At 40.5% G+C, this 18,350-nt stretch overlaps 1 protein-coding gene across 2 annotated transcripts in view; it reads left to right on the forward strand.

Moving 5' to 3' along the window:
• The window catches only part of DIAPH2 (diaphanous related formin 2), a 1,247,874-nt gene that overhangs the window by 629,716 nt on the left and 599,808 nt on the right, over positions 1-18,350 (forward strand). For both annotated transcript variants that reach the window (XM_066581425.1, XM_066581424.1), the window contains one exon: positions 14,019-14,120. In XM_066581425.1, the coding sequence (XP_066437522.1) occupies positions 14,019-14,120 (102 nt within the window). The remainder of the gene's footprint in view (positions 1-14,018; positions 14,121-18,350) is intronic.

Genomic DNA, 18,350 nt, shown 5'->3' on the forward strand with positions numbered 1-18,350 from the left:
TATCAGAGTTGACAATTATATTTAAATGCGTATAAGCCGCAATTGGAGTAAGCGCCGATCGCAGTTGTTGCAGTTGGATGACTGCTGTCAATGACAGTCAACACCTGCCATGTATGGAGTCGGATAGACTTTTGAACCCGCTCCATACAAGCCCCATACATATTGTCTGTACATGTATGGTGGATGTCACCAACGGGTTATAGAGGTTGTTTTGTGCAGGCCACTCTCTTCTATATAGCCTACTAGTTGATATACCCGTCTTCGCCTGATTTAATTTGGAACAGGTTTTTACCTGTTGTTCGCTCAGAAAATGTAATGAAGTCATGGTTACTTCAGAGAAACCGCAGAATAAAATATGTATACAAATAGAGGAGCGTTAGATTCTCCTCAGACTGCATGACCGATTTATATCTGCAGGAGGTCACTTGCTTTTGCACCTGAAATTGAATAATTAAGTTCTGAACCCTTTAATTACCCTCAGGTACTTCCAGCAGTCTCATTGAAATGAAAGCAGTGCAACGTACATTATCGGCTGTCGCGCCATTCAAGCTCCTCCCGACTGCAGGGAGTGCAGTGCGGAGGGGAGGGCAACAAACGATGCTCGTTTTCAGGATCATTTTGGTTTGCAGCGTTGCAAGGTGTGGTTAGGTGATAAAAATTGATTTGTGATAACCCTTTATTTATCAAGTTAAAGTCGACTACATCTGTAGGTCTGACAAACCCCCCACTGTACCATTTATTATATGGTTGGCCATTCATTTGAATGGCTGTCATTTTCCCCCACAACAGATTGTGCCAGGCAGACTTCATGAGACAAGTATGTCATAGGTTGCCAGGGAGAGTTATAGGAGGAAAGAGAAATATCTGGGTGACTGGGGACAGGTAAAGACGCATCTGTATGAAAGCTAATATGACTGACATTCAAAGCCAGTGGACAGCTATTTCCTGCGCCAGAATGGAAGAACAAATGAGTTAGAGGCATAGCTTAACCCCTTAGTGACGACCTCATTGCCTTTTTTTTAATATAAATTCTTTATTTATAAATTTTGGGGTGGATACAGAAAGAAAAAAGAGAAATTTGCTTAACCGGATCGACACCCAGGAAGCATGTGGGAAAAAAAACAAGAAAAAGCTTCTCTGCCTTTTTACATCCTGGCTCAGTAGGCTTTAATCCTCAGGGACGTAAAAATACGCTCCCTCTGAGGATTAAAAACCCAGGGGCTGAGAATGTGACAGCTCCATGTTGACAACCTGGAACTGCCATAAGGGGGCCGGGATATCGCATGAAAGTACATAAAAAGTGAAAAAAAGTTAAAGTTTCAGCTTCCCTCACGGATTGCATCCATGACGGGCGCTAAAACTACTCACCCCCATTCTCCGCGATGTCCCGCGATGATCTGGTCCGAAAAGGACCTTCAGCTTCCTTCTGCACGTGCAAACCAAAGGAAAAATGGCGGCACATGCGCAGAATACCAGATCGTCGCGGGACATTTGAAATCTCCTGGCTTCCAGTTACTGAAGGTAAAATAAAGTTAAAGTTTCACCTCCCCTCATGGATCAGATCCATGAGGGGAGATGAAAATACTCACCCCTGTCCTCCGGGATGTCCTGTGGTGATATGGTCATCTTCTGCACATGTGCGCTCAACGAGACCAATGGGTGTGTGTACAGAAGGGCTCATGCCCGGGGAGTTTTAAAATCCCTCTGCTTCCGCTTAGCATTTGTAACCGGGAGCAGAGAGATGTAACCAGGGACTGCTTTATGCAGTTCCTGGTCACATGATCGCTGTTATCCAATGGATAACAGTGATCATGTAAAGTAAAAAAAATTGTAAAATAAAGAAAAAAAAAAAGCTTAAAAAGTTTAAGTTTTATCTCCCTTCCTAGATCATATCTGTGAGGGAGGATGAAATTATGTACCTACGGCCCTCGCATTTATCCGCGGACCTTACCTCAGCTTCCGCACATGCGCACATCGACATAATGGCGAGCGCATGTGCAAAAGATGCACATTGCCCGGGTAATTTAAAATCTCCCTGCTCCTGGTTACCAAATGTACCCAAGAGCCTGAGAATTTCACGGGCGGCCACAGTACATGGCCCAATGGATAACGGAGATCACGTAAAAGTAAAAATAAAAAGTTATGATTTCACCTCCCGTCATTGATCCGATCCATGAGGGGAGGTAAAATTACCTACCTAAGACCTCCAGTGATGTCCCCTGGTGGGATCTTTACCCGTGGAACTTTCCCCAACTTCGGCGCATGTGCCCATTGGCAACATGGCGGACACAAGCGCAGAATGTGTGTGTGTGTGTGTGGGGGGATTTTAAAGTCTCCTTGCTCCTGGCTACTAAAAGTAGCGGAGTGCCTGAAGCAGTGATGGGAGGGAGCAGTGAGCGGTCCCCGGTCACGTGATCGCCGTTATCCAATGGATAATGGTGAACACATATAAGTTAAAACACAGTTGAAGTGTAATGCTCCTTTGCGCTTGGGCCCTCTTATGCATACAGACATAATATTAGGGCCACATTAGGTATGTTTCTGAACACAGGATAAACGGGGGAACCTATTTTGGGGTAAAAGTCTTCATTGATATGTGTGCCGTGCAAAAAAAAAAAATTTTGAATGACACAATTGGCGAAAAAGTGAAAATCGTAATTTTTTTCTTTCTGCTTTCCTTCCATTCAAAAACTATGGTGTCAAAATATGCCATACACCCCTAGATGAATTCATTAAGGGGTCTAGTTTTCAAAATGGGGTCATTTGTGGGGGTTCTCCATCGTTTGGCCCCTCGAGGGCTCTACAAGTGGGCAATGGGGCCTAAATCACCTTCAAGCAAAATGTCTGTTCTGAAAGCCACCGGCTACTTCTTTTGGTTTAGGTCCTGTTGTGCATACAGACATAAGATTAGGCCAACAATAGGTATGTTTCTGAACACAAAACAAACAGGGGTATCATTTTAGGGTGTAAATCCTCATTTTCATGTGGACTGTAGGAAAAGAATATGTCTTTAAAATGACATCTTTGCAAAAATATGAAATTTTATTTTTTCTCCTCTAAATTGCATTAACTCCTGAAAAAAAACTGTGTGGTTAAAATACGGCTGACCGCCTCAGTGAATATATTAAGGGGTGTAGTGTTTTAAATGGGGTTATTTGTGGGGGGTCTCTATCATTCTGAAACCTATGAGCCTTTGCAATCTTGATTTGTGTAAGAAAACAAAGTGTTCTCAAAATGGTAATAAGTAATGATAAATTTGTACGTCTCCTAAATGGTTAAAGAAAAAAAAGTTTTTCAAATGTGCGTCCAGAATAAAGTAAACAGATGGAAATATATATATTATCAAAAATGTGTACATTGTGTTTGCACATATTTGAGATATTACAATTGAAAATGTGAAAAAAAAATACCTTTTTTTTTTCAAAATGTGCCCAATTTTGACATTTTTAATAAATATACACACATTCTATTGGTTTATATATGCAAAACCTTTACAGAGTTATTCTATGTTAAAGTGACACATGTCAGATTTCCAAAATTTGGCTTCATCACTAAGGCGCAAACAGGCTTTATCACTAAGGGGTTAATAAATGCAAGGGTTTAATTCACTAAGCAAAATATGCAAGAATGCTGGCTCACGTTGCGCAAACCCCCCAAAAAAACCTGGTGTACAAGTCATGTGCCACATTTAGGGTGGGCTCACACACACGTGTTTTGGAAAAACGCCACTGCAGCTTTCTTCTTGGCCAAAGCCAGAAGTGGATCCAGAAGGAAGCAGAAGTCCTTCCTAATAGTGTTGAAATAATCAAACCAGTAGAACCCTGTTTCGGGTTTAATTTTGCTAAAAGTTAAACTCGAATCGAGCTTTTAGCAAAGTTCTACCTGAAACAGTGTTCTACTAGTTTGGTTTGTTCAACACGAGTCCTGAACACTGGAGTATAACACTAAAAAAGAGCCATAAAGCCCCACATAACAAGTGGTTTTGGTGAAATTCCGATTCTGCTCAAATTAATTCAGACCAAACTGAACTCTTTGCTAAGGTTTGGCAAACCGGCTGCCCCAAACTTTTGAAAAATTCACTAATCACTCCTTCCTATAGATTCCCATTTTTTCTTCCCACTTCTGACTTTTGCTGCAAAAACTGCAAAAACAAGGGCCAATGCCTTTTTCAAAGGAATGTTCCTTGTAAAGCCACCCTTGTAATGCGTTCTAGACAATTTTTTCGACTCACTCTAGCCACTTTTGAGAAATGTCTAAAAAAGAGGATGTGACTAAGAGGAGTTGTAAAATGGTTGAAATTATAGGTGTAAAGAAAGTTGACATTACGTAGAAATAGGTGTCTAACATTTCCAGCAAGATGCGCCAAATATATCACACAGCATGGACCACTTTAGAAAGAAGACATTACAGTACTTTATTCCCCATCTCACTATAGTCTTCACTCTACTCCTCTAAATTCACAGGTATTATAAGACCGAGACTGATGCTGATAAGTAGCCTGGGTAGCAAGACATTTGTGATTGATTGCTGTAAAAGCTTAAAAAGACGGACAGAATTGGATTACATTTAAGGCTTGAGAAATAAAAGAGTATCTTTCTTAGAAAGCGCCATTATCTTAGTGATTGCTGGATTTGCAGAAAGGTGTTTAATGAGCTCCTAAGTAGACGGGTCACTTATATAAAACTGAGGATCTGCTTTCATCAAGCTAGATATTAGCATTACGGTGAGACCTCTGCATCACACGCTAAAAGCCCTTTCCATTATACGATAACTTACAAAAAAACAGTAATCTACCATAAGTAGCTAGACAATATAAAATGTAAAACTGCTCACTACCATGGCAAAGTATGTAACACAACTGACAGCTCTACATACCTTATTATATACAGAAGATGCCCAGGTGATACCAGCATGTTCCAAATATAATTCTATACAGAAGATACCCAGGTTATACCAGCATGTTCCATATATAATTATATACAGAAGATGCCCAGGTTATACCACCATGTTCCATATATAATTATATACAGAAGATGCCCAGGTTATACCAGCATGTTTCATATAAATATATACAGGATGTATAACTTATACCAGCTTTGCATACATAATTATATACAGGAGATATCCAGGTTATACCAGCATGTTCCATGTCACTATATACAGGAAATGTATAACCTATGCCGGCTGTACATATATAATTATATACAGGACATACCCAGGTTATACCAGCATGCTCCATATCACTGTATACATGAGACGTATAACTTATATTAGCTGTACATGTATAATTATATACAGGAGATACCCAGGTTATAGCAGCATGATCCATATCACTATATATAGGGAGATGTATAACTTATACCAGCTGTACATATATAATTATATACAGGAGATACCCAGGTTATAGCAGTATGATCCATATCACTATATACAGGGAGATGTATAACTTACACCAGCTGTGCATATATAATTATATACAGGAGATACCCCAGGTTATACCAGCATGCTCCATATCACTATATACAGGAGATGTATAACTTATACCAGCTGCACATATATAATTATATACAGGAGATACCCAGGTTATACCAGCATGCCCCATATCACTATACAGGAGATGTATATCTTATACCAGCTGCACATATATAATTATATACAGGAGATACCAAGGTTATACCAGCATGCTTCATATCAATATAAACAGGGAGATGTATATCCGATACCAGCTGTATATATAATTATATACAGGAGATACCCAGGTTATACCAGCATGCTCCATATCACTATATACAGGGATATGTATAACTTACACCAACTGTGCATATATAATTATGTACAGGAGATACCCAGGTTATACCAGCATGCTTCATATCACTATATACAGGGAGATGTATAACTTATACCAGTTGTACATATAAAATTATATACAGGATATACCCAGGTTATGCCAGCATGCTATACTATATACAGGAGATGTATAACTTATACCATCTGCACATATATAATTATATACAGGAGATATCCAGGTTATACCACCATGCTCCGTATCCATATATACAGGAGATGTATATCTTATACCAGCTGCACATATATAATTATATACAGGATATACCCAGGTTATACCAGCATGCTATACTATATACAGGAGATGTATAACTTATACCATCTGCACATATATAATTATATACAGGAGATATCCAGGTTATACCAGCATGCTCCATATCCATATATACAGGAGATGTATATCTTATACCAGCTGCACATATATAATTATATACAGGACATACCCAGGTTATACCAGCATGTTCCATATCACTATATACAGGAGATGTATAACTTATACCAGCTGTACATATATAATTATATACAGGAGATGCCCAGGTTATACCAGCATGCTCCATATCACTATATACAGGAGAGGTATAACTTATACCAGCTGTACATATATAATTATATACAGGAGATACCCAGGTTATACCAGCATGGTCTATAACCCTAAGGAGAACAATATCAATTATATTTTGGTTTCAAGGTCCACATCTGAAATGTGTATGTATTTCTGAGTCCTTCACGTGTTGCTATTTTTCATACACCCCACCTCTTCTCTGAAGCGACGTTCCCTTTGTCTGTTTGTTTCTATAATATTTCTCTTTTAGATCTGCTACAATTAAGGGCAAAGTTTTTCTGACATTGCAGTTCTTAGTGAAAGTTCCCCCTCCCCCTCCAGGACAAGTTCCAGGAATCCTTGTCATTATTAGTCTGGATTGTATCTGGAGGTTAAAAGGCTGTGTTAACCTTGCAGCAAATTTACATATTTGTGGGAAAATGTCAAACAGCTGAGCTATCTCTCTGGCTTTTAACATAAAAATACCCCCGAGAGATCCACTAATAAGCATATTTAGATAGAATTGCTTCTGTTGCTAAAGGCAGTGTTGTGTCGGATAAAACAAAACAAAGCTTTGATGATGTGAACCCGGCCTGCTGTCCACGGGCCCGGAACTCCCGGAAACAATGTAACAAACCGAGCATTGGTGCCAAAGATAATCAGGCAAAGTGCGAAAAGTACTGGGCGGCGAGGTTTTCAGATGTCATACCCTACATCAACGGCATCCAACCTGTGGCTTTTCAGCTGTTGTAAACTATAATTCCCAGCATGCCCTGCCAGTTGCCCGGTGCCCATTTACAGACGGGAACTGTAGTGTTGCAACAGCTGGAAAGTCACAGGTTGGAGACCCCTTAATCTACAGAAGATCTTCAACAAGAAGCCATCAACTGTTAGAAAAGGTTTTGTACAACAACTGAAGAGCGACAGGTTATAGACCAGGGATTAAGATCCTTTACCCCTTCCCGATGGCGCATGTTGGGTGTGTGTATGGAGCGACCTTAGGAGTCAGTCATCTTTGACAGCTGACACCCGCTACAACTGTGGCAGTTGGAGATAACACTGATGTCCGCTTGTTATCCTTTAATGCTGCTGTTTGCATTTAATTGCCTAAGTCGGCACCAGGCAATTCTGAACAACGCCCTCCTTCCCCTGCAATGAGAGGTACCGCCCTGGTGCCATAGCAGCCTGGGACCAAGTGAAGGCTGCTGAGTGCCTATTAAGACAAGCCTGTGGCTTGTCTTAATAGAGCACCAGGCAGAGCAAGAGCTTACTTACACGGATGGAGTTTCTATCCGTGAAATGCTTGGCGTTTCAACTGACCAAAACTGCTGTTATTTACTGTATATTTGGCCCTTGCTGCGGGTTTTTTTTTCATGTGTATATTTTACTGTATTTTTCACGCTCTCAAAAATAATGCAAGAACCACGAATGAGTAAGTATGTAGTGAATATGCTTCTACGGTATCATGTGTATTCACTGCGGATTTTTAATGCTCTCAGGGACTTGCATGGGTGATTTTCGTCTGCAACATCGGATATCTCTACATCCCCATTGAAAGTTGCTGGTACGCTTATAGTAACGCCACAGTGAGGAGGACGGGGGACCCCTACCAATCAGCAAGTTATTCCCTATCCTATGGGCAAGCAATAACTTGCAATCTTGGAACAACAGCTTTAATGCACTAAGATACATTTCGGTGCCACTGTTTAGTTGCACTTGCAATAGCTTTAACAAAGGCTTTGGTGCCTTAGTATAATATAACAATAGCTTTACAATGGCCTAAGGTAAGACAACTTGTTGCAGAAAGTCAGCACACTCAAGTTAAACTTCAATCTGTATGACCTTGTGTTCAAACAACTGGCTGTCCACGAGTCTGAAGCTATTCCCTTAAATCATATGGCCAAGTGAATGGTATTTCTAGATGCAGCGAGGATTGTAAGCTCCTGTGAATGTCACTCTTACAGTTAAGTGTTGCTTTAACATATTAACCCTTTCCAATCCACTGTCTGACCTCTTAAGACATTATGATTTAAGGCTGTACAGCTCTGATGTTGGAAGACGTCGGTCGGGGTTCTCTTACTGTATATTGCCAGCCTCTCTGCTGTCGGAGCCTATCCAATGTGTCACCTCATGCAGTACTGGCTTTAGCCAGTATATAGCGCCATTGTATAACAGCAGAAAAAGAGTAAGCCCTCTAGGAAAACCAGCATACAATTTGGATTGGAAAGGGTTAACTCATTCTTAATATGTTTTGTGTACCTATGGCTTTATTCCTGTAAGGTGAGGGAGCTCAAGGTTAGTTTTACATTTGTAAATACATTATAAGCCATATGGAAACACAATGCTACACAAGGTTAGGTGAGGGCAGCGCTGTTGACTCTGAAGTTTCAGCACAGATGGTCGGAACATCAGATACGGACGCAGTCACTTTACTGATAACCAGCGCACAATTAGACAACGATTCAGCAGCTGCACACGTTGTTCCCTTTGCTGTAGCACCTTGGGACTGGGTACAAAACACACACAGAATAACTTTTTATTTTTTGACATCTTATCAATTTGATGCAGCAGTTCAAGCTCTTCAACCAGACTGCGGGAGCGTCCCTGGTGGGGAGCACATTGTGCAGTGTATAGCAATGCAGAGCCGCCGTCATGTTTGTTCCTCTCCTTCTTTTGGAGTCATTTCAGATGAAGCAAATTGTGGAAATTTACACGGCTTTGTTACCTTTAGAAAGAAAACACAGATAAGGAACTGAGAAGAAATCTAAGACATCTCTACCTCAGTATACTTTATGTCTCAGTATAGGCACACATGGATGCAGAGCTAATCACATTAGGGTGCAGCGGAATCAGCTCATCATCAGAGGAGAAACATGAAGATCCCGGGGCCAATGCAAAATGTGCAGCAGGGCCCCCACCCAACTGGTGTCATTTATAATGTTTAGTAGAGTGACCTTTGGACTGCTATCGGGCACTGCTATCTCTGTGCCCTAATTAATTTGTTTAACCTTCTAACAAGCAATGTTTCTGATTAGGGATGAGCAAACTTTTCAAAAGTTTGGTTCATCCGGTTTGCCAAATTTCTGCAAAAAGTTTGCTTCATTCCAAATTGGTTTGATCAGAATCAGAACTTTACCAATGCCCCTAAAACTGCTGTCTAACACTGTATGGGAGCCATAAAAGCCCTTTATAACACCGTTAGCTCACCTAGGACTGCATCTAAATACTTTTGAGCTGTTTTTAAAGGAAAGTAATTGGGGAAGACAAGGAGGATGAAAAAGAAGAAGGAAAAGAAAGAGGGGGGGCAAGAAGGACAAAGAATAGCAAGAGGAAGAAAAAGGAAGAGGCAAAAGAAGAAGGAAAAGAAAGAGGGTGGGATGGAAAAGGGGGAAGAAGGCCAAGGAAGTGGAGGGAAAGGGAAGAACAAGAGAAGGAAGAAGGACAAGGAAAATTAACAGGAGGAAGAGCAATAAGAAGAAGTAGAAAAGAAGAAGGAAAAGGAATAAAAAGATGAGTAAGAGGAAGATTAAGGTGCAACCATTGTAGTGTTGTCAGCTGAGATGAACTGCCTGAGATTCAAGTTTGCGCAGAACCAAACTTTTAGCAAAGTTCGACCGGAAACAAAGTTCTACTGTGTTCTAGTGTTATATCCATCCATGAGAAACGTAGTAGAGTAGAAGGTGGGAACTACCAGCCAGTTAGTTTAACATCTCTAGTAGTTAAATTTATGGAAATTCTCATGAAAAGAGGATATTTGACCATTTAAAAACTAATGACCTGTTATACCCTAAACAACACGGCTTTAATAAGGGCAGATCATGGCACACTAATCTTGTTGATTTCTTTGACGATGTCACAGAAGTGATAGATGAAGCTGGTGTCATGAAGACCTGGCCTTCAGAAAAGTCTCGGATAAAATTCCACTTAAAGAGCTTATAGATAAGTTACTGAAAAATGGATGCATGATGGCATGCACACAAGGCAACAAGGCTCAGGACGTCCCCTACAGACCACCAGGAGAGAGGACAGTTTGACCAGACTGTTGGGAATTGTTGGGGCCAGTGAATGGGGGCACACAAGGTGACCGGCTCAGGACCCCCTACAGACCACCAGTAGAAAGGACAGTCTGACCAGACTGTTAGGAGGTGTTGGGGCCAGTGGAAGTGTGATGGTACACAAGGCGACCAGGCTCAGGACGCCCCCTACAGACCACCAGTAGAGAGGACAGTCTGACCAGACTGTTAGGAGGTGTTGGGGCCAGTGGATGTGTGAGGGCACACAAGTTGACCGGGCTCAGGGCGCCCCCTATGGACCGCCAGTAGAGAGGATCATCTGATCATCTGACAACCACCAGCAGCTCCAGCTGTTTCGTTGTCCACCATCCAGAGACAGATGGCACTATGGTTACACCCTAGTTTCTGTTGGAACCATTTCCAGGATATATAATATATGATCTCATGGGGCGCCTATTACATGTACTGCATTTGACACCCTCCATAACCTCCATTTGTCGGTGTCATGAAAGACAAAACTGGACTTCTACAGAGTGGAATTGGGTTGTCTTCAGCAACCAGTTATGAAAAGAGGATATTTGACCTTTGACCTTGACCCATTTGGGCGCTGACAATGGCCATGGCCATGTTCATGCCTGGAGACCTAGGGGTGACCATCTCAATCCTGCCTTTGCTGTGGAGTGGCACACTGCCCCCTGCTGGTGTGATGGTTTGGGGGGGGCCATCACATATGGCTGTTGGTCACCCCGAGTTGTGATACCAGACACAAGGACTGCTCAGTGATATACAGCTTCCATGCCTGCCTGTATCACATCTTGTATCCAAGTTAGTGGTGGTACAACAGGGTACTAGAGCAGCCTTCATGCCCACCCCTATCACATCTTGTATCCAAAGTTGGAGGCAGCCCAACAGGGTGCTAGAGCCTCCTTGCCCGCATGTATCACATCTTGTATCCAAGCTAGACGTGGTATAACAGGGTACTAGAGCCTCCATGCCCGCCTATATCGCATATTGTATCCAAGCTTGAGGCGGTACAACAGGGTACTAGAGCCTCCATGCCTGCCCATATCACATCTTGTTTCCAAACTAGAGGCGGTACAACAGGGTACTAGAGCCTCCATGTCTGTCGATATCACATCTTGTATCCAAGCTAGAGGTGATACAACAGGGTATTAGGGCATCCATGCCCACCCGTATCACATCTTGTATCCAAGCTAGAGGCGGTACAACAGGACACTAGAGCCTCCATGCATGCCTGTATTGCATCTTGTATCCAAGCTAGAGGTTGTACAACAGGGTACTAGAGCAGCCTTCATGCCCGCCCACTATCACATCTTGTAGCCAAAGTTAGAGGCAACCCAACAGGGTACTAGAGCCTTCGTCTCTGTCCCTATCACATCCTGTATCCAAGCTAGAGGTGATGCAACAGGGTATTAGTGCCTCCATGCCCACCTGTATCACATCTTCCATCCAAGCTATAGGTGATACAACAGGGATCTACAGCATCCATGCCCACCCGTATCACATCTTGTATCCAAGCTAGAGGCGGTACAACAGGGTACTAAAGCCTCCATGCCCACCCATATCACATCTTGTATCCAAGCTAGAGGCGGTACAACATGGTACTAGAGCCTCCATGCTTGCCTGTATCGCATATTGTATCCAAGCTTGAGGCGGTACAACAGGGTACTAGAGCCTCCCTACGAGGGGTCAGTTCTCCACAATAAATGATCCTCTTGCTCTGATATCATAGTCACTTATATCAATGTTACAATCACAGAGAGAAAGTTTCTTCCATCCGACAACTTCTAGGGGAGGGCGGTTACTGACAATGAGTGTTACAGGATAGAAGAATGGAAATGGGAAATAAGATGCTGCTCGGTACCCCCGGTATTTAGCTGGTCTACTGCCAGTCATATTCTCCCCTTCCCCCGTCCCAGGGCAGTATTATGTGACTTTAATCACCAATACAATTTGCTCTATCATCTTTTTCTGACACATAATGAACGGGGAATGCAGCAGTGCTCCCCCTTACACTGCCTTCATTGCTCTGTGATATGTAAGACTCATCAGTCCCCGACTCAGGCTGGCTCACCAGGGTGCCAATAGATCCTCTGGTGAAAGGTCGAACAGAAGATGACTGCATTTCATATGAATTGGGAGCCGATCACTGACTGCTTGGAGCAATCCTTACAGACTACACCACAAAGTTTAATGCCCAGTCCAAGGTTCAAATGTTCTGTCTGGATGAATGGAAGGCCATTAACAGAATTTTTTTTTTTATTGGTGGCGTTGGCACCCCAATCTGGCATTGAGCAATTGCATGTAAAACAGTAGGTAGTAGCTTGTCATTTTTCACTTTTTATGGTGATTTGGCAAACTCGGCTCTGCTACATGTGTGTATATATATATATATATATATATATATATATATATATATATATATATATATATATATATATATATATATATATTGGCAGCACAATCTTTTCTATATTGCCCAGGTCTAGGAGGGAGGTCATCCTTCCCTCTCAGGCTGTGTTTCTATCACTGCTTTATTCCTTTGTTGCCACCTCCTCTCTATCCATAGGGTTAATGTCCCCAGTTTGAAAGCATAAAAGAAAGGTTATCATTTGGCAAGAAGTAAAAGGGCATCCCGGATCATCGCCTTCACTTAACTAACCTTTAAGAATGCAATTAACATTTAAAGAAAATAAAGTTTTTAGGAATGTTATAAAATAATTGCCAAAATTTTAATGGTTTGTGTTTCTGTAACGGTTCCTTAATGCAGCGGAGTGCTGACGATCAGCAGATTACAAAGTGCCCTCTGTTCATAAAACACTCAGCCTCATTCAGGTTAAAAAGCAGAACTGCTGAACTGAGGCTCGTCTATTAGAAATGACCATCCGTGGTGTACAGTATACTGCCGCCGCACAGTCCTGTCACCAGCATTACCATACAAGATAGATAAAGGCCAGGGTAATTGCTGCATAGATAAATACAGTAGATGGAGGGAAATAGACACCAAATTAATGACTCACTAGTTATACAGTAGATAGAGAGGTGCAAAATTAACAAATAGATAGATAGATAATAGGCAGATAGATATAATAGAGATCTATCTATCTCATATCTATCTAACTATCTATATCTATCTATCTCATATCTATCTATCTATATCTATCTATTTCATATCTATCTATCTCATATCTATCTATCTCATATCTATCTAACTATCTATATCTATCTATCTATCTATCTATCTATCTATCTATCTATCTATCTATCTCATATCTATCTATTTATCTCATATATATCTATCCATCTCATATCTATCTACCTATCTATACCTATCTATCTTCTATCTATCTTCCATCTATCTATCTATCTATCTATCTATCTATCTATCTATCTATCTATCTATCTCATATCTATCTATCAATATCATATTTATTTACATATCTATCTATCTATAGCTATATCTATCTCTAGTGTTTCTGGGCCTCTGCTTGCCTTAAAATTACTGATAACAAGGAACAATAGATTTTATTCATTTACAATAAATGAATTGTTCATTTAAATTAACTCTTTGTAACCTCTGCATTCATTTTGCTTTCCAGAACCTTATAAAGAATCTACCAGAACAGAAGGAGCTAAGTTCGTTGTCACAGCTCAAGAGCGAATATGAGGATCTGTGTGAGCCTGAGCAATTTGGAGTAGTGGTATGTACCGAAAACAGACCAATAATTCAGCCGGGCCTTGTCATCTGTCAGACGGAATAAAAAGAAAGACATTTCAATTGTGTATTGATTTTCCCATTATAGTAACTACTTACATTGGCGCGTGCGAAAACTGGCCCAGTGCCTCCTGGTAATATTATTTATCAGAGAACGGCCAGATTCAGAGAAGCTGAGATCATTTCCAAAGAAGAAAAATAATACGTATTACACTATCTATCTCTCCCTCTTTCTCTCTCTCTCTCTGTCTCTCTCATATCTATCTATCTATCTATCTATCTATCTATCTATCTATCACATATCTAGTTATCTTCTATCTATCTATCCATCTATCTACATATCGATCTATCTCATATCTATCTATCTATCTATCTATCTATCTATCTATCTCTTATTCTATCTATCTATCTATCTCATATCTATCTATCTATCTATCTATCTATCTATCTATCTATCTATCTATCTATCTATCGCATATCTAGTTATCTTCTATCTATCCATCTATCTACATATCGATCTATCTCATATCTATCTATCGATCTATCTATCTAGCTCATACCTATCTATCAATCTATCTATCTTGTAACCATCTATCTGTTTATCTTCTATCTTTCTATCTCCTATCTATCTATCTTCTATCTATCTATCTATCTCATATCTATCTATCTCATATCTATCTATCTATCTATCTCATATCTATCTTTCTATCTATCTATCTATCTCATATCTATCTATCTATCTATCTATCTATCTATCTATCTATCTATCTCATATCTATCTTTCTATCTATCTATCTATCTATCTATCTATCTATCTATCTATCTCATATCTATCTTTCTATCTATCTATCTCATATCTATCTTTCTATCTATCTATCTCATATCTATCATTCTATCTATCTGTTTATCTTCTATCTTTCTATCTCATATCTATCCATCTCATATCTATCTATCTATCTATCTATCTATCTATCTATCTATCTATCTATCTATCTCATATCTATCTATCTATCTGTTTATCTTCTATCTTTCTATCTCATATCTATCCATCTCATATCTATCTATCTATCTATCTATCTATCTATCTATCTATCTCATATCTATCTATCTATCTATCTCATATCTATCTATCTATCTTATATCTATCTATCTATCTATGAATCCATCTCATATCTATCTATCTCCTATCTCTCTGAATATCTGTCTATCTGTCTTTTGTTTCTCCTTCGGTGCCATTTCTATATCTAGGAATGCTGTGCTCATACATTTATTGTTAAAGGACTGTTGTTTTAGTGCTACTATTGAATAGTTCAGGAGAGGCAGGTGGTTGACTGATCATCTTGCAAGCGGATGCTACATTGAAGCGAGCTCTTATGAGGCAACTACTTGGGAGATTATTAAATTACCTCCACAAAACGGTTTAGCAATTGATAGCGCGTAAGTGGCGCAATTAACACATTGAATCAAATTGGGGTATAGAACGATGCGTTGTGGTCGTTATTGCTCACTAATGGCCATCGACATGAATGGATACTAATGAGCAATAAGGAAAATTGCAATTCAGCTTTGAAGAGCGGAATTAAAAATAAATAAGGGGCTAATTAAAGCTAAGTGCTACAATTTATCATGTTTTTTGCAAAATAATGCTATTTCCCTTTTTCATACAAGGTGCAGATTCTTCCCCAATTAAAAAAAATTACCCAATTCTACAATCACAGCTCGGGCCGCCGGAAAGGTTTCCTATAAATAATAAACATTTGTTCCCAAGCTTTGTGTAGTGTAAGCAAACACGAGATTAATCACAAAAGTTCATGTTCCTGCAAAAAGTGATATTTTTAAGTGTATTGAACATTCTTTTAAAGAAGTCCTCACTGCAAGCAGGATTAGCTGAGCAACCGGTCACAGACGGTTGTCAATCACTTATAGGACCTCCTACTGGACCTCTAAGTTCATAGCTATATATCATTCTGCTCAGGTCCTCCTGCCCTATAACCATCTGCTTGCATTTGGACTGCATATTCACACTGTCAGGTTCCCTATGACCTTAAATGTGCTAAAAGCTTAAATTTAATGATGATTTTTTAGTATGGCTTTAAAGCCACGATCTTGATGCGTCTGCCAAAATGGCAGCTTTTAAGCCAATTACACAATTCCCCACCGCTTTTTTGAAAAGAGGGAGGGGTCCAGCTTCAGGGGGTGTGGTCACATGGGGCTCATCATATTTACTATAATCTACTCCAGCTAAAAAGGCTTTGATTTTTCAAAGAAGCGCCACCTGATGAAATAACTGTATTAAGATGGTAGATAGGCTCAGGATTTAGTTAGACTGGGCTATGAAATGTTGGTCTTTTTGTTGAAAGCGCTCCTTTAAATAAGCTGATCACAGGGTGTCTTGCTGGTGGGAACTCCAATAGTCAACTGTAATCTATAAGTATTACATTTAATAGCTCCACCATGGGGGATATGAAGCATTTCCTAGCACTTATTGGGATCAATGGGCTGTTCTTGTAATGCCCATTGTGCTAGGTCCTCCAGAGGGAGGGTCGCTCTTTGTAGCTTTGCTTTTCTTGGGCTGATTGATGGAAGTTTTGAGTGAGGGACTCTGCTATCTTAAAAGGGTTGATTCATTGTAGCCCATACCTGAAATGCAGACCCAGCCGCATCCCGAAGTGTGGGGCAGCAGGTAACACGCATACGCACCTCCACTCCCGTTCTCCAGCAGAACCAGTGAAGTGAACATGCGGCTTCTCCAGTGCTCCAAACTTCAGGATCTTTGGGATATGGTAGGGGCTGCACTTCAAGTATTAGCTTTTACAAGACAACACCTTTAACTCAGAACATCCTAATAGGATTTTTGAAAATGTGTTAAATTTGATGCTCAAAATTTAAAAAAATCTATATATTTGTTTGTTTTATATGGGATGTGTAGCCACAAGGCTCCCCACTCTTCAGAAGCCCCTCTCTAAAAGTCAGAATAAACCTCTCTTGGAGATGAATTCCCCTTTGCTTTTGTGTAACTCATTGAGACACCCAAGAGGCTATACAATTATCTACATTGCTCATAGGGGTATGGATAGCCAACCATTGTTTGATCCTATTAATAATGAGAGATCCAACCAGAATATATACACAAGTCACTGTTATTCCCTGCTTAATGATAGAAAGAACTTGACTTGATATTTGAGGAGACTCTATTGCAAAAATTGAAATTTAATCAAGCCAAACAGGGACATTACAAATAAGTGCTATGTAACGCAAACTCAAGTGAGTGTGGTTGCATTCTAAGTGTGCTGTTTCCTAAGTGTGTGACTTGGGTTTAGTGACTTTGAATTCGGGCACTTGGAAGAACCACTTGTATAAATTTACTGCTTATCTATTTTTAAGTTTTGCATATATATTTGTATCTAATCTATCTGTACGATCCCCATTTAGAATGTGCTCCATGTGCAGACAATGCCATCCAGTGTACATCTTGCGACATGTATGCAGTCCTTGAACAGCCGGGTGCATACTGCTGTATGAGATGTGGCGGTGTTGACATTTGGAAGCCCACATCCTAGATCTAAATGAGCAGCTTGGGGTAGATATGGGTGTGGATGGTAGTTTGGGAGAGCAGGGCAAGCAGGTAGTTAGCTGGGTGACAGGAAGAGGGGTAGAGGTAAGCGAACCACGGAGGCAAGTCTTGGACTGGCACACCCCAACAAATTTCAAATTTTCAAAGTTGGCAAATGAGATGGTTAGCATTGCTGTGGTATGTCATGGCCTCTGACTACCAGGAAGATGGGGGATGTCTACTCCAGTAAGAAGGGGAATTGCAGGCTAGACAAGTCCTGGTAGTGGGGGACTCAATTATTAGGGGAACAGACAGGGTGATCTGCCACAAAGACCGGGATTATCAAACAGTGTGTTGTCTTCCTGGCGCTCAAGTTCAACACATTGTGGATCGGGTTGACAGATTACTAGAGGGGCTGGTGAGAGCCAGCAGTCATGGTATATATTGGCATCAATGACAAAGTTAGAGGTAGGTGAAAGGTTTTTAAAAACAATTACAGGTAGCTAAGATGTAAGCTTAGACCGAGGACCTCAAAATTAGTATTTTCTGAATTACTACTTGTGCCACAAGCCACAGCAGAAAAGCAGCAGGAGATAACTAAGACCTGATTAAAGCTGTGACTGGGCGGTGAATTTACAGGGTACAGTTTGTTCAGAAGGGATT

Source organism: Eleutherodactylus coqui, chromosome 10 (genome assembly GCF_035609145.1).
Source record: "Eleutherodactylus coqui strain aEleCoq1 chromosome 10, aEleCoq1.hap1, whole genome shotgun sequence".
Lineage (NCBI taxonomy): Eukaryota > Metazoa > Chordata > Amphibia > Anura > Eleutherodactylidae > Eleutherodactylus > Eleutherodactylus coqui.